This window comes from Melitaea cinxia, chromosome 17 (genome assembly GCF_905220565.1).
Source record: "Melitaea cinxia chromosome 17, ilMelCinx1.1, whole genome shotgun sequence".
Classification (NCBI taxonomy): Eukaryota; Metazoa; Arthropoda; class Insecta; order Lepidoptera; family Nymphalidae; genus Melitaea; species Melitaea cinxia.
In genome coordinates, this window is record NC_059410.1 from 9,595,173 (window position 1) to 9,620,035 (window position 24,863).

At 34.4% G+C, this 24,863-nt stretch overlaps 1 protein-coding gene across 1 annotated transcript; it reads right to left on the reverse strand.

The window, feature by feature from the left end:
* Positions 1 to 136: 136 nt before the first annotated feature.
* LOC123661474 lies at positions 137 to 19,072 on the reverse strand. The gene is made up of 22 exons (XM_045596429.1): positions 19,006 to 19,072; positions 18,648 to 18,733; positions 18,303 to 18,561; positions 17,565 to 17,846; positions 17,356 to 17,488; positions 17,144 to 17,286; positions 16,557 to 16,761; positions 13,775 to 13,887; positions 12,370 to 12,453; positions 11,002 to 11,688; positions 10,829 to 10,931; positions 10,657 to 10,760; positions 8,458 to 8,806; positions 8,084 to 8,244; positions 7,220 to 7,398; positions 6,796 to 6,935; positions 5,575 to 5,835; positions 5,127 to 5,277; positions 3,458 to 3,691; positions 2,814 to 2,989; positions 1,157 to 1,288; positions 137 to 530 (listed from the first exon to the last, which is right to left on the reverse strand). The coding sequence occupies exons 1-22, from the start codon at positions 19,070 to 19,072 to the stop codon at positions 347 to 349; spliced, it is 4,233 nt and encodes a 1,410-aa protein (XP_045452385.1). The 3' UTR covers positions 137 to 346.
* Between the last annotated feature and the right edge of the window lie 5,791 nt (positions 19,073 to 24,863).

Genomic DNA, 24,863 nt, shown 5'->3' on the forward strand with positions numbered 1-24,863 from the left:
CAGACTAAGGGAGGGCCTCTAGATCACCAAGCGGCCCTCCCATATAGAGATCAAAATATGCACCAATTCTCCTAGCCTCTAAATTAAGTAGTGGTTGCTATTCATAATTATCATTGAAGGTAAAATAAAAACGAAATAATAACTGTAAATTTTATTCATTAGTACTGACTTAAGATAAATCTTTAAAAGTATCTAGATATATTAGACATAAAGAGTTTAATAAAAAAAAATTACAAAACATTATAAATACTCTTTGGACGGAATAGAAACTGAGCACATTTAGGCATTTTAGTCTTAGGTAAGGATTTATTATAGAAAGATAGGTAATAAAAGTTGTTTTTCGTATTTATGCGTGATGATCGCGTCGCTCCGGTTTCAGATCCAGGGAATGTAAAGAACGGAGAGACCTGGATCGTTCGAAAAGCGATGGGTCCGTGTAAATTGGTTCACTACCGTCATCAAATGCATTCGCCAGTCGACCAGAAGACCCGGCTTCCTCACCCATTTCTGAAAAGTTTCGCCCAAGGCCACTGAAAACAATCGGCATATTATAAAGTGTGTTTAACACGACAATAACAACATATACATGGGAATGGATATCGAAACGACTTCATGAATATTTTTGTCTATACTATTTTTTTAAATATAAATCTGAAGACTTGGTTTGTATGTTTATTTGTTTGTTTAAACGCGGTAATCTCCAAAATTAATGGAAGAAATTTAAAAAAAAAACATTATTTTAGACGAAGGCTATAGGTATAATATTATTTTTAGTATTTTATATAACAAGTAATGTAATTGAAGATGGATAGGTTATAAGTTGTAATTTACATAAAGTTGACATAAGTTGCATTACATAGGATCACCTTCGTAATTTATTTGTTAAATTCCTTGCTCTTGAGTTACAAGTGGCAACTGCATTCATTATAGTTACTTGTAACCAAACTGAACTGATTTTCATTCTAGATACTGTTAATTACTGACCATTGTTAGGTGGTTGTGATTATGAGACCCACGGCCTCACGTGCTTTCCATCATCATGCATATCCATGCGGCTTTCACTTTTAAGCCAACGTAATTTATTTATTAGTAATACGAGGTTTTAAAAATGTTACTCGTAACTTATTATTAACTTATTAGGACGACAACAACTTACTTTAGTGAAAATGGTTTGTGCAAGTGCGAAGCGGAGAAGAGCGAAGGGCGCGCAGGACGCGGCGCGGGCGCGGCGGCGCGCGGCTCACGGCCGTTCACCTGTATGTTCTTGCGCACCACGCGCCAGTAGCGCCTGGCGAGAGCAAGATAAACGTTAAAGAGGTATACTGAAGACATTTTTTTAGTTAAGGCACAGCAGGAAATACTGCTCAGAATCTGGAGCAGCCCGTCTGGGGAAGTACCTCAACCTTCCAAATCACACCTAATTAATACTTAATTAATCAAGTAATGTGGTGTTCCTGTGGTGAGTAAGGTGGGCAGAGCTCGGGGGGAGAGGGTCGGCAACAAGCTAGCGATGCTTCTAGTGTTGCAGGCAGTGTTATAGGCTACAGTAACCGCTTACCATCATGTGGGCTGTAAGCTTCTTTGCCAACCTAGTCGTTTTAAAAATAAGTTATACAATAAAAGACCTACCCGACATTTTTTTCAAAAATATATACAGCATGTTAACAAATATATAAGTTGCGTTCATTCAAATGGAGGGTTCTGTAGGTGTAATAGATCCCGTTTTGCGTGTTACTCAGTAGGTAGAGAGTGGCTAGCATTATGATAATTAAAAAAAACAGATTTGCATTGACATTAACCTGAACGATATCGAATTACTTCAAATTTAAATACCTTTTATTACCTTTATGAAAGATTGCTTAAACCAGCTACTCAGTAGTTACATGTAGACGTAGAGAGAGCGTGGGCCACGGCAATAAACATATCCAGGAGCATAATTTAGATGAATATAATAAAACCTAATGGTAAACCTGATGATATTGTAATCACTTCTTACATCAAATAGAAGATTGGCATTGACAATCACGTGAATACCTACGAATTATTTCTAATCAAAGCAAACCTACATAATCTCATCTAGCTACTCACTTGTACACGTATGAAATACTCCTACCCTACTTTATGGCACCATATACAGCTACTTATTCCTCATCTTAAATGCCCACAAATTTTTTAGAGTTGTAGTACACCAAGTTAATGACTTCTTTCAGTAGCGTAGCATAGGCTACGCTGAGGCATGGCTCCGGGTGGCAGACGAAAGGTGGCAGCAAAACCAACATGATTTTTTTCAATTGACAAAAAAATATTCAAATTGCGTCCGCAATGTAACACATAATAAATACAGTGAAATGGAGAATCTTCTCCTTATTGAAGTCGGTTAAGGACTATAATGAAAATTGTGCTTGCAATGAGAGTGTTAAATTAATTTGGTAAAGAAAAATTAAGTAAATCGGCAGGGGTGATAAATTTTCAGTGGGCCGCAGGTGGCCACGCTACGCTACTGTCTTCTTTTCTATCTTACTGTCTTACTTGTATACGTAGAGTAAGCGGTTAGCAAGTGCAGCAGTTAAACTAAGTCATTTTGTTAACTGGATAATACGATAGGTACTTCTTTTTCTGTTTTCACTATGCCGTGTCCAGTATACCTAGGGTTGTCTGGAAGGGACCGCTCTTCCAGCGCTAAGACCGCCTTTGTACACTGATCTTAATTGTAATATGTTATTGTTTATATTGTTGTTGTGTACAATATAGAGTATATTATTATAATTACTTGTACCCTAATTAATGGCTGTCTCCCGCTACGCAGTACTCACTTGTACACGTAGAGCGCGGCGGTGAGCAAGGCCAGCAGCAGCGCCAGCAGCACGCACAGCGCCACCAGCAGCGCGCGGTAGTGCTGCGGCGACACGCACACGCCCACCGCCGCCACCACCGGCGCGGAGTCCGCTACCCCGTTCTCTTCGATCAGCTCGTTGCGGTTGTCGAATACCTTGGCATCAAAAGAATTTTTTTATTGCTAATAGATATTCAACTTCGGTTTCGATTACCATTACATTTAAGCTGACGCTTGTCGTGTGGTCCTAAATAAATTTGTGATATCTGATGAGTAGTTTTGAGTTATCCCTAATGTGTACTGTACAACACTTGTCAATGTAATTGTAAGTCGCTCTTTTTGACATCAAACACAATTATTAATATATGTACGTTTCTTAAGATTTACATTCTTTGGTTAAATAATCAATTATCTTAACTTTGTTTGTGTAATTCAAGTTTGTCACTCCTAATTTCCACTAAGAAACAGGTGCAACGTTGTTATGTTTTGTATGCCTTATATTATCAATCACCATAATTAAGTCACTTTCAATTTAGTTTTGAGACAAGTTGGTATATCTATTTTATTTATTAAGAAAATGATTTTCTACCTTCGGAGAAATCCCATTCTTTACATTGTAGTTACCTCAATCATCTTCCTAACATGACTTGGTGTTTCAACTTCATTCTTTAAATATTTATCAACAGTTGCCTCTTCATATGATACTTTGAATACTGATGCTTCACTCAAATTATCAGTTTTATTAGCTTTTTCATTGTCTTTAACATCCGATTCATCTTCGACTTCAGTAGAGTTCACATCTCTTCTACGACGACCGAACGATGGTTCCGATCTTCCAGTATGGCTTGGGCAATATGCCTGGAAATTTTTACGTTACTAAATTCTTAAATAAATCGTTACATTTTTTTAATATCACGTTTGTAAATATAATAAGACTGCTGTTAAAAAAATACATTTAGTATTTACTTATAAGTACATAATTATAATATTTATACCTATGTTTATGTTAATACATTAAACATAAAAATGTTATGTCGTATGTATTGCTGTCGTAAGAGGCGACTAAGGGATAACACAGTTCAACTACCACCTTGGAACTTAAAAAGCGACCGATGGCGGGATAACCATCCAACTGCTGGCTTTGAAATACATAGGCCGAAGACGGGCAGCAGCGTCTTCGGTGCGACAAAGCCAGCCCTGCGTGGTAGCTATGGGTAACACATATGAGTTCATGCCATTTTTGGTGCGAACTTGTGGAGGGCTATGTCTGTGTTTTGACTGGATACTGGATAAAGAAAATGCTGTTTATAAATTAACTTTGCAACGATAACATTTAATTAGCATAGATAGTAGAAACATTAGCTAAGCTTATCTAGAATAACGTTAGCAATTACTAGAATTATCTTAATATGTTATTTATTATTACACATATTGGTATGGATAAAAATATATAAGGTGTTCGACTCCTATCTGCGTTTCTTTGAATACTGAGTTCTGTTGGTGTAATAAAAAAATCGAAGCCCATTTTCAATGAGACTTTGTTTAAATAGACTACTTTTTAAAAGTTTGACTTACTTTGATAAACTTGTTCCACATAATACCTTTCATGAGCGCGAAAGCACCGCTATAATTTACAATGAAAAACCACAACAGAAAGAATTTGTTTCCAAATGCAGTTCTTTAGATGTATGCAGCAGTTAGTATTAATGTTTCACTTACGTTTTTTAGGCCTAAAATAAATAGTATTGGACGGTTATTCAGAAGTACGTTGCCAGAGTAGGTCGTATATTAAGACAAAAATAAAATTTAAAAAAGCAATTTTTTTTCACGTGGAATGTGATCTATAATACCTACAGAACCCTTCATTTGAAGGCACGGAGTTAAGAGTCGAACATCCTATATATATTAAGGTGCAGATAACCCAGGCTCAACCCTAACCTTCACTAGTTAGATAACAGCCTTACAGTATTTTTATTAACATTCATTGACGTAAGCGTCGTTATCGACATGGAACAAACAATTATTTTAACCGACATTAAATAGAAAAAGTTCTCACTTGTACGAGATATGTTTGTGTTATTGACCTCAAAAGGTACCTAATGAAGAAATTTATATTAATCGATGATAACGATTCCGTTACCAATTAATGTCGATTTTTTTCAGTATTTTAGTTAGTTTTTAAGATTAGCCCGTTTCCCGCTTATAATTAAATGACAGTTCATTTTTTTTTAAGTTGGAATAGCATAATTATATGTATAGAAAAATGTTTAAGGAGAATCGTTGTAAGCCTTACCGGCTGGCATCCATCACGACAAGTTCTAACAGTCGCTTCAAATACTAGGAAGTTAGATTCTGGTATTTTGAAAGCATTAAACCTTGCTTCCAAAGAATCTCCATTACGACCTTTGTCCAATTCTGGAAATACGTCGGGGTCAACAGGACAGCTAAAATTACGAAGGTATTGTATTAATATTATCTTAAAGGTAAATTAAATTAAAATTAAATTTTGTTAATCGACTTTGACATCTCATATAATGAGAATTTATTACTCGTCGATGTAAAAGTTGAAACTAGTTTTTTTTTGTTTGCCAATAAATAAGCAATTGTTCATATTTTACCAAATGCTATTAATTTGGCTTTTTTTTAAAGTTTAGATAACAATGGTACATTAGATAGCAATATCGAGACTTAGATATAAGACAATTTTAAATTAGGATGTAAATAACAAAATTCAAATTTACCCGACTCTGTCGATAAGTTGCACTGAACGACCCGAGTACGGATCACGTGCAATGACATTAGTAGCAAATATATCAGTAGCGTAATTATATCCATCTTGTGCTTCAAGTCTGAATGTAAGAGGATCGCCCACAGCGATGGTAGTCGTTGGGCGCCCTTGGTACAATATCAGCAGGCGAACCTTTGAGTTGAGGGAACTCTCTTCTGGTAGATACTCGATAGGTATTGGACTTCCAGATCTATCAACCAAGTCATAGCCAAAACTGCGGTTAGACTTTAGACAAATTTACTATGAAATCATTCGGCAACTTTGGAAGAAATCTCTTTTTAACCGACGTTAAAAAAAGGTAGAGCTTCTCCTTTCAATTTTATTATGTATGTTACCTCAGAACTTTTGACTGGGTTAACCGATTTCGATATTTTTTTTAATCAAAAGATGGTGCGTGTCATCTAATCCAATTTAAATTTAATTAAGATCTGACAAATAGTTTTCGAGCTATATCTAATAATGCGTATTTACATTTTTTCGTCGACCTCCGTTTTAATCAAAGGCTGTTGCTCGTAACGTGGTCTCATATATTTATATTTTATTGAGATCAGACTAGTTCTTTTTGAATTATCACTAATAACGCGTATTTACTGGATAATTTGTTCGTCTACTGGTCGATGTAATTGAAGTCGGTTTTTTTTTTCGTTTGCGAGCAAAATTATTTTAATATCAATAAAAATACAAAATATGTTTGTAAAACAATTAGACAAATAAGATTTCTTTCAAAGTTCATAGTTAGTAGCTGTTAGTTATAACAGCACTCAAAATAAAAGTAATAATATAGTCCCAATACATAAAAAATAAACCTAGAAACCTAACCGTAAACACGATATCACTAACTACCTATAATAGGCAACAAAGAATTCAACTGCACACGAAAACAAAATCACAAAATCACGCGCAAAACAAGCACTCCTCAGAAACCTTAAGCCCAGATTCACAAAATTTCCTCTAGGAATACTAAACAGAATCATTACCATCAAACACGCTCAGCTTTAAATCACGCAATCTGTTAACTGTTAATTCATAATACAAAAAAAATCGGTATCTGTGTCTATTTGAACGGTTTTTTATATGTACCCAATATTGGTTTGTTCGTGGAATTTTAAAGAAATCAATTTATTTTAAATATATTGTTTCAAATAGGCACATAACGCTTGAACAAATATCTCACCCAGCTCCAATGTAATTTGAAGTAACGACCGCCTCAGCCGGTCCTCTGAATAAGCAGGTCAAATTGAAACGTTTGTCTCTCGAAGTCTGCACGTTGTCGCTAAATTGGACAACCACGATATTGGTCATCGTGTCACCGTACTGAAATCGTGTATCAATCAAACATGATTAAACCACAATCGTCCCGCTTGTTGACTAGAGTATTAACTAGACCAAAATAATGAACATACTTTCTATTACAACCTAGATTTGTTATCAGTTAATGTTACCGAAATTACAGATAAATAAAAAGAATGTTAAAAAATTTATCTACTAAGCATTTAGTTTATAATGTTAAACTAATGACCCAAAAATATAAACAAATAAAGGTCAAAAAATCATTTAAGTACAGTTTTAATTGTTATATTTTTAATAATATTTCATACCCGTTGTGTACCACATTCAGGGTAGCCATGTGCTCCAGTGATCCTAAGCGCGTTAACTACGCCGCCGTTCCCGCGGAAGAAACATCGATCATAAAACCCATAAGTATACATGCGTCCGTAGAAACCTTCCGGTAACCTCAGTGTGAACTCCATGCCATCTTCGTTACAAACTTGTGATACTAGGAACAAAGATTTATATTGAGTGAAAAAAATGTATGTGTACCTTTGAATTAAAGAAATATTGTTATATTATTTGTCAGAAATATATGCTGAGCAAATGACATCATAATTTTTAATCCAATTAAATTCAGTCAGGCTTATGGCTGTTGCGCTGGTGGTTGCGGATTCGATTCTCGTGCATGGCATGCTCTGTATTGGCCATACAGATCTTTGCCGTGGTTTGGGCGTTTGTGTTTGTGTATTGAGTACGTACTCGGACCCACGACACTGGAGTAAATCCTAATAAAGGCCGTTAAGTGTAAGGCGTTAATTATTTATTAAATATAGTTAGTTTTTTACGTCTTAGATTGTTGTTAACTATGTTTACCAACTTTGTAGATAATTTTTCTGCAAGAAAAATATTTTAACTAGATTCATTAAAAACGGTCTAACCTGAGCTGGTTTACGTTTTATAAACTGAAACCAACCATTATAATAAAAAAACTCATATCCATACGTGAGATAAGAGCTTTTTTTAGATAGCTGTTCAATGGAGTAATATAAACAATACAGTGAATTTAAACAACGACCACATAAAAATATCCGAAAGATCCGAACAAATTACCATCTAGACAATCATTAGTGGGAAAAAAGTAAATCAAAGCATCAACAACGTCAAAAGTACCAAAACACCAAATAGATTACCATCTAGACAGTCATCAGCGATTCTCCCAAGCGCTCTCTCGTAGAAGTCGTACTCGTTGGCCGTGTTGTCGAAGTGCGCCGGGTTGGCCGCGTCCAACTCGCGCGTGTCGCGGTCGCTCAGCTCGCAATTGTCTCGCGGTTCCGCGCCGTAACCTGCATCTCTAGAAATTTCTCGCATTTCTCAAACAGTCTCCCATATTGTAATGTAAGATCATATGGATTTTTTGGTATTTAGTTATATTTTATTTTGATCTTCATTAATTAGTGAGTATTGAAGAATATTTTAAACTAATCGAATAAACCGTTGACCCTAAACAAACCAAAATACTGTTACATATATTTAACGCATGGTGAGAAATGTTTTATTTATGCACCTGTAGTTGAATGACCGACAGATAAAGTCTCTCGCTTCAATACATTCCCGTTGGCAGTGCGCCAGCGATTGAGCGGTTGTGAAACGACGCACGAATCTCCTCTGCATGCGTTGCCGACCCACTTGTCTAAAACTATCTTCCTCGCATCTCGATCCCTGCCAAGGTCTTTGACCGATAGGAGGTCTTCCGCCTATTGGTGGACCAATTGGTCCTCCAATCGGACCTCCGATTGGACTACCTAGAGGTCCGCCAATGGCCCCACCACCACCACCTCCTATGGGAACATTTAACGGGCCACCAATTGGGCCAATTGGTCCATCTGGTTCGTAACCGCCGTAACCACCTCCTCCTAAAATTATATTTTATTACTTTAATAGATTAAGACAAAGTTATTATAAAACGACCGCTCTGGTGTACTGGGGCGTGTGCCTTGTCGGCGGCGCCTAATCACTAACGGTTGCGAGTTCGATTCTTGCTCGGAGTTGATATTTGTGTTTATTTAAATATTTATTTCCGGTCTGGTTGTTAGTCCTTGTGGGTCTTCCCACCGTGCCTCGGAGAGTACCTACGTTAAGCTGTCGGTCCCGGTTATTATCATGGACATCTGATAGCGATCGATACTCATAGTACGGAATATACATCTACCAAGCCGCATTGGAGCAGCGTGATGGATTAAGCTCTGATACTTCTCCTACTGCGGTCACCAACCCGCCTGCCCAGCGTGGTGACTATGGGCAAAACACATGAGTTCACGTTATTTTTGGCGTAAACTTGTGGAGGCCTATGTCCAGCAGTGGACTGTATAGGCTGTAATGTATGTATGTATGTATGTACTTCTCCTACATGAGGAAAGAGGCCTATACCAGTCGGATATTACAGGGATATTATTAAAATGAACTCCAAATTAGTTTGTTAATTAAAAAACCACGATAAACGTTTAATTAGCTCAAATATTAACTTATAACATTGACGTGTGAGTTATATTGAGTGTAAGTTTGTAATATCAAAATAACCACTTTTTACTAAATTCATACGGTATATACAGGGTTACAGGAAAAGTCGACCTAGATCCGTTAAGGGCGTATAGTACACACCATTTCTGAATGATTTTACAATGGAACCCCCCATCCTAAACTTAACCGTTTTCGAGATATTCGAGTTTTAATTTTTTTTATGAAAATGCCCAATTTTTCGGCTATTGAATTGAATATTTTGAATTTTTTTGACTCTTATGATTATTTTTTTGGTTTTTTACATGAAGAATGAGATGCTTAATGACCTCAATGACTAAAATTGCACGTAAGTTAACTAAATAGGTCGTTGTAGACGATCGAAACTTAAGAAAATAAGTACAAATTATAAAAAAATATTTTTCTTTTCTGGATATCTCAAAAAATTATTATGGCACTTGCTCTGCAGATGTGCTTAAAAATATTTACATTTTATCAGCTATCCAACGAAGTATAACACTCTAGGTTATTTACTAACCTCAAAGGTGAAACTTAGTTTCTAAGGCTACATGGCAGTCAGAATAAATAGCGCTTATTTAATTAATTTGACTTAAGTTCAGCATCATCATCATTACAAGATCGTCGGTGATTGTAGTAAGCTAAATGAAACAATAAATCAGTTCAAAATAACATTTATTCACCTAATGTTTTTGAAGTTCATGTTCCACGTGTCCACCTCTATTTCGCACACATTTTCTCATTCAAATTGGGCACTTTCATAAAAAAAATTAAAACTCGAATATCTCGAAAACGGTTAAGTTTAGGATGGGGGGTTCCATAGTGAAATCATTCAGAAATGGTGTGTACTACACGCCCTTAACGGATCTAGGTCGACTTTTCCTGTAACCCTGTATACCAGAATAACATTTTTTTTTATAGTTTTTCTTTGTCTATCTGTTTGTTCCGGCTAATCTCTGAATAGGCTAGAGCGATTTTGACGGAACTTTCACCGGCAGATAGCTGATTTAATAAGGAGTAGCTTAGGGTACTTTTATTTTAGTTTTTTATTTTTATTTTATAATTTTGCGAACTGAACAACAACTATTTTGTTAAATTAAACGCGGACGAAGTCGCGGGCACAGCTAGTTTTAAATATTTTTAATTGACAAACATATAAAGCTAATTGAGATTGTAATAAAACATGTTAATACCGATACTTAAAAATGAATTATTTATTTAACTGTCTTACCAATTGGTCGATCTAAGCCTTGTGAAGGATAACTACCGCGATAGCCACCTGGTCGATCCGAAGGTCTTCTTATTCCAAATGTCGGTCTCGGTTCGACAGGGTACCTAATATAAGTCAATTTTTAATTTATATTGTACTTTTACATATATCGGAGCTTGTCATTATAACTAACCTGTCTGGTCTTGGACGTACACCCCTGTCAGGGTAGCGATCACCAACGGGGAAACGATCCCCACTAGGATAATCTGAACCATAATAGCCACCACGTCCGTAGCCTGTTCAAATAACAATATGTGTAGAAAGATACAAAAATATTTTAATATTAACTATTATATTTATGCTTACCAGGATATGATGATCCGGTCGGCGGATATTTATCATATAAATCAGGGTAACGGTCCCCGCCTAGAGGTAAAGGGTCACGGTTCACGCCAACTGGATAGCGACTGAATGGATATCGCCCCCAATCGTTCGTTCCAGAGAAACGATCCTGATCGAATCTTTCAGGATATCTGTTATACCAGGGTCGAGGATACCTGCCTCTGTCAGGGATCGGATATCTGTCGCTGGGATAGCGATCTTGGGGGAACCTGTCAGGGTAAGCATCGATAGGGTACCTGCTGACAGGATATCGGTCAGGGGCAGGGTATCTACCTATGTCATTAGGAGGATCATATGGAGGAAGCCGTCCACCGTCTATTGGGTATCGGTCTCCCATGGGGTATCTTCCACCCGGGTATCTGTCGACACCTGGTGGATACCGGTCGATTGGTGGTGGATAACGGTCTGATGGGTATCGTTCCGGTCCAACGCCAGGTGGGTATCTGTCATCCGGATATCTGTCTGCTGGATATCGGTCGCGGTCACTGGGGTATCTATCGGGATAGGGTTCAGGGCCGACCGGGTACCGGTCATCAGGTGGATAGCGGTCCGGCCGAGATGGGTAGCGATCATCTTCATAGTAGCGATCGTCATCTGGGTAGCGGTCAACGCCTGGCGGGTATCTGTCACGATCACCACCATTGCTACCACCTTGAAATTAATTAAATTAATTAGTAGGTATTTAAGGTTGTCCCTATAAATGTTATTCAATTAAGGAATGTAACTATTGTACTAAAGGCAACATGATACATACTAACTACTGAAATCTACTCTACATACTACAATATCTACTAATATACAATTACATACCCTTCTTACCGCTGCTAATAAACATTCATTTAACGTATTTTAAAATTACCTTTGTCTAAGTTTAAATTAGATGTTACTTTGAATAGATAACGGAGACATATTTTTTAAAATACGTTTAAAACTTATAATAAATATAATTAAATACATTTGTTGAAAAATAATATAAAATAGATTATGATATCTAATAAATTAGTTTAACGATTAACTAGTGGGTACATTACATATGGTAACATATGAAAAACATTCTGTACATATACCCCAAACCAACCTAAATCATTAAATACTACAAACATAATTATAATAGGAATAAAAATAAATTAAATTGAATATCATGCCTACCTACTTTCTTACAAGAAAACCTTGTGTAAAAATGTGTATAAAAATGTACTAAATAGTTTCACAAAATGTAAATAAAATGATAAAATTGTTGCATGCATTGTTGCTAAATATAAACTAACGAAAAGGGAATGACTATAATACCCTATACAGTAAAACCTCAATCTAACGTCATGCCGATCGAACCTGATGAATTGGAACCCCAAGAAGGTTTAGATCCACCTGTCGAGCCTCCTCCCGAGGCCTCGTTCTCACCACTAAGTAGCTGATCTAATAGAATAATTTAAGGTGTTATTAAGAAGAATTAATTATGTTAATATTTTGTCTCACTTTGAATTATATTTCTTTTATTTTAGTTATCTCTATTTCTTAATTTTCATTCGTTGCAATTTAGTTTTAGTAAATTCTCAAACCTATCTTGTATTTCAATGGTCTACAATCTTCATGATATTTGTCAAGAGAAGCAACACTTTTATAATAATTGTGTTTGCTAGCAAACGAAAAAAAAATCGATTTCAATTACATCGACAAGTAATATAACGTAAGTAGACGAAAAATAGTCAAGTGAATCCGCGTTATCAAAGAGTATCTACTCAAAAAATAGTCATCAGATCTCGATCAAATTTAAATGGGACCACTAGACAAGCATCAGCTTTCGACTAAAACAAGAATCATCAAAATCATTTATATAAAATTAACTTCTACTGACTTCTAGTCAATAATACTCACTACGTTATTAATAGTAGATCGATAGTCCGAACTGAAGTAGTTTTACTGAATGCCGATAGATGGCGTCGCGAGTACGCACAGTCACATAAATACGCGTCATCAAAGATTACAAAAAAGTACTCATTATATCTCGATCAAATTTAAATGGCATAATAAGACAAGCATCAGCTTTAGATTAAAACAAGAATCATCAAATCGGCATACACAGTGAAAAGTTATGCGGTATAATACAACGTAGGTCGACAAAAGAATACTCAAATACGCATTATTACATACGAGTATAACTCGAAAAGTACTTGTTAGATCTTAATTTAATTTAAACGGGGTGACATGACACATAACACCTTTCGATTAAAACAAAAATCAGTGTAATCGGTTCACGCAGTCAAAATTTCTGAGTTAACATACAAAAAAAAAAAAAAAAATACAATCGAATTGAGAACCTCCTCCTTTTTTGGAAGTCGGTTGAAAACTGTGACTGTACTCTACTTATTTATTTGATTATGTGTAACGGTTAAAACTAATTTATCCATTGATACCTTTCGCTGTATTATAGTGTATTCGCTGTATTATATTGTAATCCTGCCTGTAAATTAGTAACGATTTACAAGTGTAAAAGTTTATACAAATAGCTAAATATCTCAACTATTGAGAATTAGAGCTATTTTTGATCTTCCAATATCTACGACACCTAAATAAAAGATTTTTGATTGCAAATATATCTCATTGGGCATCTCAGTTCTCATTTAAGACATTTATTTTATTGTTTTATAGTACTTATTGTGTATATAATTAATATTTAAGTAGTTATTGATTTTATCAAAAGAAAAATAGAAACAAAACAATTCAATTAATTACTTACGCATTAGATTTTCATAGTAATCGAAGTCCGGATCATACAGTAGACGCATACCGTCCTTTTGATTGTATCTACTAAGCCTGCAAGTCCTTGCGCGGTCGCTGTAAACTGCTGACCTGTGGCACCAAAATAACAATGTTAATATTTAAATACTAAAGTTGTTAACAGCTGCCTCTTGCAATTTTAAATACTCGTACAATATTATAATATTATTGCCAGGTCAAGTAAGCCAAATTTCGGGTTGGAAGATTTGATTTTTATTTCATTACCTTCGACCGAGACAGTTTTATGTAGTACTTTAACTAAGTATTTATCAATAAATTTAAAGTAACAAAATCTATCCTAAAAAAAATCTATCTCTAATCTAATCTATCCTATATGTTTTTCTCCTTTTTTATAAAAAATGTTGCTTTAGACAAAATAATGCTAAAAGACTTCATAAAATTGGTATAGCAGCTTAAAAGTGGAATCTTAAACAAAAAAAAAATTAACTGTACTTATGATTAGCATCGACTTAACTACCGCACACGTAGGTACACTCATTTAATAAATACCTATTTTTATTTTATTTTTGTTTATTCAGACAATCTTTGATAGAAAAGTTAATATTATCAATATTATTGTTTCATTTATCAGTAACCAGATGCTTTTGTTTTTAATTTAAAAATGTGTATCGTTTTTACGTTTCTTTTTTCTTGTTTACTTGTTTTATAACAATAAAATATATTTTGAAATGATCTGAAACCTGATATTGAAATATGTGTCACCCGTTATCATATGAACTTTGGCAAGATTATTTAAAAAGAATACTGCCTTGTGCACGCTCATTTGTTTTTTATCTGATAGTTAACTCTTGTCTCCATTATTATTTTGTACACTTTGTTTTAATAATAATGCGATAATAGATTATTTAGTAAAAAAACACGTTACATAATTATATATTTCATAAGTACTGAAACATATCTAATAATATTTAAAAAAAATGTTTTATTGGAATATTTATGTAATCTTGAAGGAATTACGAATGCTTTTGATAATCAGTTATTTTTATTGCAATACATTAAATACTTTTATAATTTTTCGTACTAGTCTTATTTATGTGAAAACAAAAAATATTTTGCTTAAGCAATGCATCATCAAGAGATCGCTCTTGTAGCGATATATGATTTTGATAATGACATAACAGTGTCAACTATAAAATAGTACAACACGAGGACATCGTACTACAGTATTTATATCATATTTATTTATATTATTACAATAACAGTAATACGTACTTTTGTTTACAAATAACAAGGTAAAACGATAAAATATCATTGCTTTGAAGTAAATAGCTATAGTAAACAGTGTCGCAGTTAAACTAATTAGTCATTATAGACGTCTGATACAGTCCTACTTATAAGTTTAATGAAACATTACGCATTCCTGTAACGTCCCACTGCATAGGCCTCTTTCTCCGCGCAGAAGAATAAAATTCATATTAAATGATCGTCAACTTCAGATATTTTTTAACCGACTTCCAAAAAAAGGAGGAGGTTCTCAATTCGACTGTATTTTTTTTTTGGATGTTACATCAGAACTTTTGACCGTGTAGACCGATTTCGACAAATTTTGTTTTAATCGAAAGGTGGTGTGTGCCAATTGGTCCCATTTAAATTTATTTGAGATCTAACAACTATTTTTCGAGCTATATCTAATAATGCGTTTTTACTTGACGCTTTTTTCGTCGACCTACGTTGTATTATACCGCATAACTTTCTACTGGATGTACCGATTTTGATAATTCTTATGGAGATATCCCAAGTTTAGTACCATGTTAAGGAAACCAGGATCTGATGATGGGATCCCAGACAAATCGAGGGAAACTCTTGAAAATCCGCAATAACTTTTTACTGGGTGTACCGATTTTGATAATTCTTTTTTTGTTGGAAAGAAGATATTCCTAGTTTAGTACCATGATAAGGAAACCAGGATCTGATGATGGGATCCCAGAGAAATCGAGGGAACTTCTCGAAAATCCGCAATAATTTTTTACTGGGTGTACCGATTTTGATAATTTTTATTTTAATCGAAAGCTGATGTTTGTTATGTGATCACATATAAATTTTATTGAGATCTGATAACTACTTTTTGAGTAATCTTTGATAACGCGTAGTTACTTGATTATTTTTCGTCGATCTACGTTGTATTACTCGTTGATGTAATTGAAGTCGGTTTTTTTTTCGTTTGCGAGCAAACACAATTATTTATTTCATTATTGTATATAATAAGGATATTGTGTTTGAATTAATACTTATTACAAAAAGAAAGATTTTGTTTGTTTGTACTTTTGAGTCGATACTTTCATAATTGCTTACTTGCCCTGATTATGGAAACTTTAATTACGTTACGAACGACATTTATCACGCTAAATTTTAACAATACGCAAGGAAATCCATGCAGATCGTCTAATTACAATCATACGTAAAGCAGACAGCGCGTGTTGATTACATTTGAGTCTTTTTATTTATTTATAGAACTTATTATTTGTTCTAAAATATTAAAATTATTTTATTAGAGCAAATAATATATTTTTTTACATTAATAATAATTAATATCAAGCAGCAAATCAAAAAATATTATTTTTAATAACAATCGTTTTAGATTTATTTAAATGTACCTTTTACTAGGTATATATGTACATAAGCCAATTATACAAAGAAGCTCTTGAACAACTTTGGCCCCTTGACACATAGAAAATACACATTAAACTTAGGTATTCTTAGATTCCGTCTACATATCTTACCTGCATTGGAAGCTGGTTTGCCTCAGACACTCGTCCAGACATTCGCTAAGAGAACGCCCCGTGATCTCCGAATGGAACTCCCCAGTGATGCGACTGTTCCTGTACCTCTGGAAGGCGGTGTCCGGCCGCCGCCCCGGAGAGAATAGGTGTGACGTCACACTGTTGTCCGGGTACTCGGTCCCGCGAGCTGTCACCCGATGAGAGACTGATCATTGCGAGAGAAAACCTTATTGTGGTTTCATGTCGTATCAACATTTCTAGACTTTTATATTATGTTCTACGAGCTGGAAACCATTTCTTTCCTGAGATTGAAGGCTACTTAGTATTAGTACTTGCCATACTAATAATTTCACACACAGAATAGTTCAACTGTTTTGTGGGTAAAATAAATAAAAATATTCCCAATTTTTCAAATATTATATTAGTATACGCGTCATGATTAGCTACGTATATTAAAATAGAGTTTTAACTAATGCTCTTATGCTATAATACTGATTATGTATCTTTACATATTAATCGAAAGTCTATTAAATGAATTCATATTTAAAAAAGACATTGCTCTATATATTTATATATGTTATACTCACGATTGTCTAAGCACACGAGATCATAGAAATGATGCGTGGGAGACGCGCTGACGGTCACGTCGTCTTTTTGAGAAACCGAATCTTCTTCGGAGAGAACGCACTGCCTTGTCATTTCGTCATGCTCGATCGACCGACAAAAATATCTGTAACAAAAGAATTATTTTTAGGAACTTAATTTTATTTTAAATACTTTACTTAGTGGTTGTACTTACTTCTCAGCTCTGACACACATAGCCTGACATTCATCCAAGGTCATATTAGAAAATACATCTGCTTCGAATGGTCCGCCTAGCCTTTTATTTTCTTCTTTAATAAAAACAGCTAATCCATCGCACCTACGTTCAGCTGTAATATAGTTTACAAGTTAACTAGAGTACTGCATCACATATATAGAGAAGTATTAACGAAATAATTGTATCACCATTCAAGCAAGTATTTTCCAAATAATCAGCATTATGATCGTCTTCTAAAAGTTCCGGATGGGTCCTTCGAGTAAATCTGCTTAAAGAACAAGTTCTTAGTGCAGAGTCATAAGTAGCGGATCTACAAACGAAGCTGAATTCTCCTAAACATTTGTCTTCACATTCCGTTCTGTTTGCTACCATTATTTCCTTTAGATCTGATGCTGGAAGCTTTAAGCGCTTACGCGCGTGACGTTCGAACACGTAGCGACGGGAAGGACATTCACGTTCTGGACGATTCGCTAAAAGGTAAAAAAAAAACTTCACCCGCAGGAAATTTTACCAAATAATATAAAAAATACAAAAAATTATTTAAAAAAAGTTTTATTAGGTGGTTGATCAGATGTATTTTTACCAAAAAACAAAAAAAAAATTTAATAGAAATAAAAAATAGGCTTTTACTATTATCAAGCGAGTTTACACTGAAAAAGTGTCACAAGTCTGAACCCACCCACACATAGAAGTACGTTGACTCTAATGTGTGGACATTGACATTAAGATACAGGTCATACTGGTATTCAATATAAAAAATAACGCAAGCTAATCGATTTTAAATTTTTACTTCAGCAAATCTAAAAAGGAATTACTTATACTGAAGTAGTAAAAAAGTATTGAACTTCAAAGAAAATTCGATATAAAAACTCACTAAATATATTTTTTATTTTTTTATAAAGGCGAGTCTTAAAAAAAATGCTTACACGTTAAACAAATTTCGTTGAAATGTACGCTATTGGGTACGATCATAAGGGTACCAATTCCTTCAGGAGCCGCCTGTTCCCTAGTCAAGTAGCATGTGGACTCTTCATATTCTGGCTCAGGGCTGAAAGCAGCTATACGAGCTCCAGGTTGAAAATCGATAGAATTGCAAGTCCTGACCAAACTGTTACCAGATCTATCCCTCAAACATAGATCCTGACATTTTTCTAGAACACGAAATGGAGGTGCTGTTTCTCGTATCTAAAATAAAATAATTTAGGCATATATGTAGTTTGCTATACGCACTAATACGTATATAAGTCTTTTATTTTAAATATGATACGTACAACATCATCGTCGAATCCGTGAAGTTGTTGGTTTGGTAATCTTTCGTACATCACACGACCCATTCCTTGATTGCATGTTGTTTGAGCTGGAAATATATTCCTTTAAGTTTATCTCAATCAAAACAATTGATATGTTTCACGATATCAAATAGATTCTATCAAGTACTTTAAAAAAACTATTGTTGTAGAATAAGTATGTAAATTTGTCTGAATCAGAACAACTGACTATATCTTGCTACATGTAAAAATAAATTCCGACATTATGCTTGTAGACTTAAGCTTCATGTCTTTTGTCATGTACGCTATTAAGCAAAATATGGAACAGTAAAAGGTTTTGAGTATTCGTTTTTAAACCAACCATTAGCCATAGTGAGCATGGTGAGAGCAGTGAAGGCGTGCATGACGCTCGCCCCCCGCGGCTTCATCTTCCTGCTGGGTGCTACTTCAATTCACGTCACCGAGCCCGCATAAGGCCCTAAATATATACAAATTATAAACAAATTGGGATTACAAAAAAATGTATAATCAAACTTATTTAAGTTGTAATTTTTTTCTAATATTCTAACAAATTGTGTAAAAATAATAAACATATCTATGTTTTTTCATAATGCACCAAATGTTTGACACATATCGCATGTATAATTTACGTTAGACGACATGTAACTTACGATATATGTAGCAATAGCAATTGTTTAAAAAAATCGTCTAAAATACGAGAGTATTACAGACAATAAATGTCTTTAAATATTTATTGTTGTTCACTTTATCACTTCAGCCTATCATAGTCCACTACTGGACATAGGCCTCCACAAGTTCGCGCCAAAAATGGAAACTCGAACTCATGTGTTTTGTCCATAGTCACCACGCTGGGCAGGCGGGTTGGTGACCGCAGGGCTGACTTTGTCGCACCGAAGACGCTGCTGCTCGTCTTCGGCCTGTGTATTTTAAAGCCAGCAGTTGGATGGTTATCCCGCCATCGGTCGGCTTTTTAAGTTCCAATGTGGTAGTGGAACTGTGTTATCCTTAGTCGCCTTTTACGACCCCCACGGGAAGAATTGCTATATTCTTTAATGCCCTAACCACGCAGCAATAATATAATTACTAAATTATATAATTATATAATTGTTGTGTTCATCAGCTGATAACTTTGAAATACAAGATTATTTCCTATTATTACAACAAGTTCCATTGTTTGTTCTTCATTATACTTTACAGAAAATATTAAAGCGATTTTACCTTTATTCTTATAAAGAGTAAATAATTTTTTTATTCCTTTAAAAAATTCTAATTGGACTTTTTAAAAATATCGTTAAAACAAAAAAAGAACATTGCGATCGTTTTACATTCGACCAAAGGTGCTAACGTATTAATTTTTAAGTCCAACTAAGTGTAAAAATTTATCCCAGTGTATTTTTGCTGTTCCAAATTTATCTATGTATCGAATTAACTTAGGTAGCTAAAATATTCAAAGGGACACACATACATGCAGTTTTTTAAAAAATAGGTATGACAAAATAATCACCTTAGTTTCTGCATAATAGGTATATTAGACTACTACGAGTATGAATCCTCGGTTGGCTGCACAGAATGAATATGTAGAGACAATCGAGAGCAAGGTTGAATAAATATTTTGTAGTACATTATATTAATAGCTACGGCATATGCTTGATAAATCACAACAGAACATTTTGTGTAAGTTTTTATGTTTATACGTTTATTACGAAAACGAGAGTCTGTTCGGATTTAATTCATATTACACATATTTTTTTTGTGTTAGAAAAAGCTTTTTCAATTAAAAGATTAACAAACTCCTAAACTTAAGTTTTTCCTAATTACTTCATCATTTCAACTTATGATAGTCCACTGCTGGATATAGGTCTCCCCAAGTTCCCGCCAGAAATGGCGCGAAGTCATGTGTTTTGCATGTGACTATTGAGTCACCATGCTGGGCAGGCGGATTGATGACCGCAGGACTGGTTTTGTCGCACCGAAGACACTGCCGCCCGTCTTCGGCCTGTGTATTTGTAAGCCAGCACTTGGATGGTTATACCGCCATCGGCTGCCTTTTTAATTTCAAGATGGTAGTGAAACTGTAAGACACCTACAGGAAGAAATGGGGTGGCTATATTCTTTACTGCCGTAACCACACGGCATGTTATTCCTAAACTTAATAATAATAACAAATTTTATAATAATATTTATACTTAACTGTTATATATTTATTTTTAAATAAACTAGCGTAGAGCCAGACAGACAACTAAAAACTAGAGTAAGTTATTTAAATATCGTTTTAAGCGTTTTATTACAAATATTATATATCTGTAGAAGATATTAGAATGCGATAATTATAATGACACCACGAACACAATTTCCCTCGTCTCATAATAATTTAAGTACTTAATGAACGTGTAACTTGAAAAATATTTTGAAACTAAACATAATTTGTGGAACAAATGTATAAAACAATGTTGAATTGTAAATATGTATAATAATAAATAAATTAAAAAAAAAATGAAAAAATAACTACGCAATGATTAGTATATTGCGTACTAGAACTATTTTATGCTCACCTCAATAATGTTATAATATTGCACCCATATATATTTTTCTAAAAATATTAGAGACATATTGTTAATTATTATTTGACACTTATTATTTTATTATCTTAAAAATATTTAAAATCCAACGTGCGATTAAGTAAATCGAGACCATTGCTAATGAGACAATAATTATGTTCACATATAATAGAAAGTACGACAAACGGCGGATTTCAAAAGCCATCAAATTTATCAAAATGATATCGCAATGAATATTATGATTGTCGTTCTGTTTGCCATTTAATATTGGCATATCATGTTACTAACAAAGAATCGGCTATTTAGATGTTTAACTCTAATAGAAATATATTTGATAGCTACAATTAATGTAACTGTTAGGCTTTGACGATTGACATTTCACTTGAAATACGATACCGTTGTGTTAAAATTGACGGTGCAATACAATGACTACGTATTAATTATTGTGATAAAGTGATTTTATTTTGTGTGCGTGTAAATAATATAACAAGTTCATATATATTATTTCATATACGTATACAAAAAAAATACTGTATACAAAAAAAAAATAAGTAAGTATATGCAATGACAAAGTGATAAAAAGGTGTGTAGATTATTTTCACATGGGTAATTTTCACTGTGTATAATCGAAATCGTTGAGGTTGCCCGGCAATATAAAATAATATTTTAGCTTTAAGGTACCACATGGTCGTATACAATTTTTTTTCAAGTTATACTTCCATTTTTTTTTTGGCACCACACGTTTTTTTTTTGGCATTGAGTTTAGAAGTTCGAGTAATAAAATATTCTATATGACATGTTATGTATAAATTAGGTAGTAGTATGAAGTGAAAATAGTCTTGTAATAAAATAGATTGCTCCTCGCATTGCATATTGATCATTTCCATCTGAAAGAGAAGAGATTATTTCCGTAGACCAAAGTATAAAAATATTTAAGGAGTAAGAAGATGGGTCGGGAATTTTTATACAAATATGCGAATTGACGAACTTAGTGAAAAATTCAAGATGACTCACGTATATTTAAATAACAATAAACATGAAATAAAATTAAAATCTACATAACAAAAGCATGAAGGCCCGTAGTAAAAAAAAATTGGCGTTTCCAAAAATTGTGCCGATGGAAAGCGGAAGTCTATTTCCTGTGCTTTGTGGACGATCGATGTCCTCGTCAGAGTAATTCTAACTAATGACGTAGTCTAAATTTTATACAGTTATCTGTGCTGTGAAATTACTTTCTGTCTCTTAAGAACATATCGAGGCAATAACCAGTGGCGTAGCATACCGTGTATCAAAATTAGTGGGGGTGAAGATTTCTCAATGATAAAGGGTACAGATTTCTCACAAAAGAAACAAAAATTCTTGCATTAAATAAAAATAAATATTTATTAATTATAAGCTATTACTTCCTCGTAGAATAGACAATAGTGACAAGTCTGCTGTAGCTGTTCCTTTTCTATCGATGTTCGTAGGTAATTTTTTATCAGTTTTAGTTTTGAAAAAGATCAAGAATAAAAAGCAAGCTGTTATTCCCTCCGGAAAACTGGATGCAAGGCAATTGAATTTTATCAGCAATAATTTCATGAGTTCCTTAATGGAATAAATTTTATGTAAAGAGCTTGTAGCTCCAAGCTGGTGAATTATCAGGCTTGAGCTGCAGCAAAAGATGCGGGGGATCGTTCGCTTCAGCCTGTAAAGCTAATAATAGATGCGGGGGATTCACAGGCGCATAACCTGAAGAAGAGATTCAACGCTGCCTCCAGGTCTTACAGGAAGCAAATCGCTAGGGCAAAGTTGAAACACTAGCAGAATTGGACTATTGGGTACCAAACGGAACTCTTGCCTTTTGGTCGCATGCCAAAGTTGTCGAAGGTAACTTCTTTTAGTCTTCACTTCCATAATTGCGCGAACCTGAAGGCTCTCTGGCACATTCTGCGTAAGAGAAAGCGAAAATTATTTGCACTCATTTTGCATCTAATTTAACTCTTGATGATGAGGGGAAAGCACCATCGAGCATTCCACGGTGCGAGCACGCGATGCGTAATGTGCACTTTGAGCAAAGTGCCGTTCGTCGTGTTCTGCATTCCCTCGACGTCAAGTGGTCCTGATAATATCCACACCACTTGAATGCATAGCTTGCAACCAATGTGCGAGCTTCGCGCGCGTACATTTAAACTGTGGAATGACCTTTTTTCTCAATGAGGTTTGCCCTGAGCGCTAAAATTTCGGGGTTTTCAAACGTCGAGTTTAACATTTTTGTTTATTTAAAGGCCGTGGGCGACGGTAGCCGTTACACATCAGATGGCTTCGTGTGCTCGTTTGCCCTCATTCTTAAAAAAAAAGATTAATTAATTGATCATAATGATTAACTGAATCCCGCAATAAACGATACAGAATGCTATTAATTTTTGGGCGCACGCTTAACTTGGAAAAAAGGGATTGCTTTTTTGACTTTTGTTATTTTTGAAGTGAAAACCCTATAGGCACGTATGACAGTTTTTTAATGTTTTTTTCCCAGGAAGCACGAGATTTAAGTGACATTGTGGATAACATTTACTAAATTTTGCTTACACACGTTAGGGGCACCTGTAGATAGGGGGCCCTGTATCATTGATACGGCTGATACGGCGGTAGTTACGCCCCTGGCAATAACACACTTTCAGTTATCATACAAATATATAAAGCATTATGAAACAATTTTTTTATAACCTCAAAATGGAATAAACGTAATAAACCAAGGGATGGAAATTTAAATAACAAAAAAAAAACAGTACAGAATATAATATTTTTTCGACCTTCTGCCTTAATGCTGCCGTACAACACGACTTTCCGTGTAGGTACGCAGGTCGTAGGTATTATTACATAGCGTACCTACAATTTAAAAAAAAACAAGCATTTAACATAATTCCGTCAAATTTTGGTAAATAGTTTTAACACTTGGATATAAATATTCAGTACAATCTTACAGTTATTAAAATTATTTGAAGAGAAGGCTATACCTATCGTTCAACTATGTTTTTTACAGAAGAAATCTCTCTTTTAGTAAGATAATTATTAAATGGAAATTGATCAATTCAACTAGGGAAATAACCATTACAATAGTCGCTATAGTGGTATTGATTTTTATTAAACTAAGTATTGTTAATCAACTTTCAAATGCATAATTACTAATTTCTTTTTGAATCTCGGTATTAAAATAGATAGGTAGATGTGAAATTTATTAGCAATAACTTCACCTACACGTGTACATGTGATACAAAATATAAGGTTAATGGCTGTAGAAAGTACGCTTCGATCTGGTTCTGAAAATTGATCTTTGATATTTGCGTTATCCATTAGAAAGATTTTTATATATAGATTTACATACAGGTAAAGGTACGCAACGTTTACGATACACAAATTTGAATCATTTTGTGAAATTTGAAACACATCGTAAATAATGTCTTATTTGACTAGACCGTCGGCGCAGTTTGTAGTGACCCTGCTTTCTGCTCCAAGGGTTGTGGGTTCGATTCCCACCCTGACCCGGTGTAATATATATATATATATATATGTGTGTGTGTGTGTGTGTGTGTATTATTTATATGTCTGTTTATCGAAAAAAAAAATATGTAACTATAACAGTCGGCTGTTACCTATACAT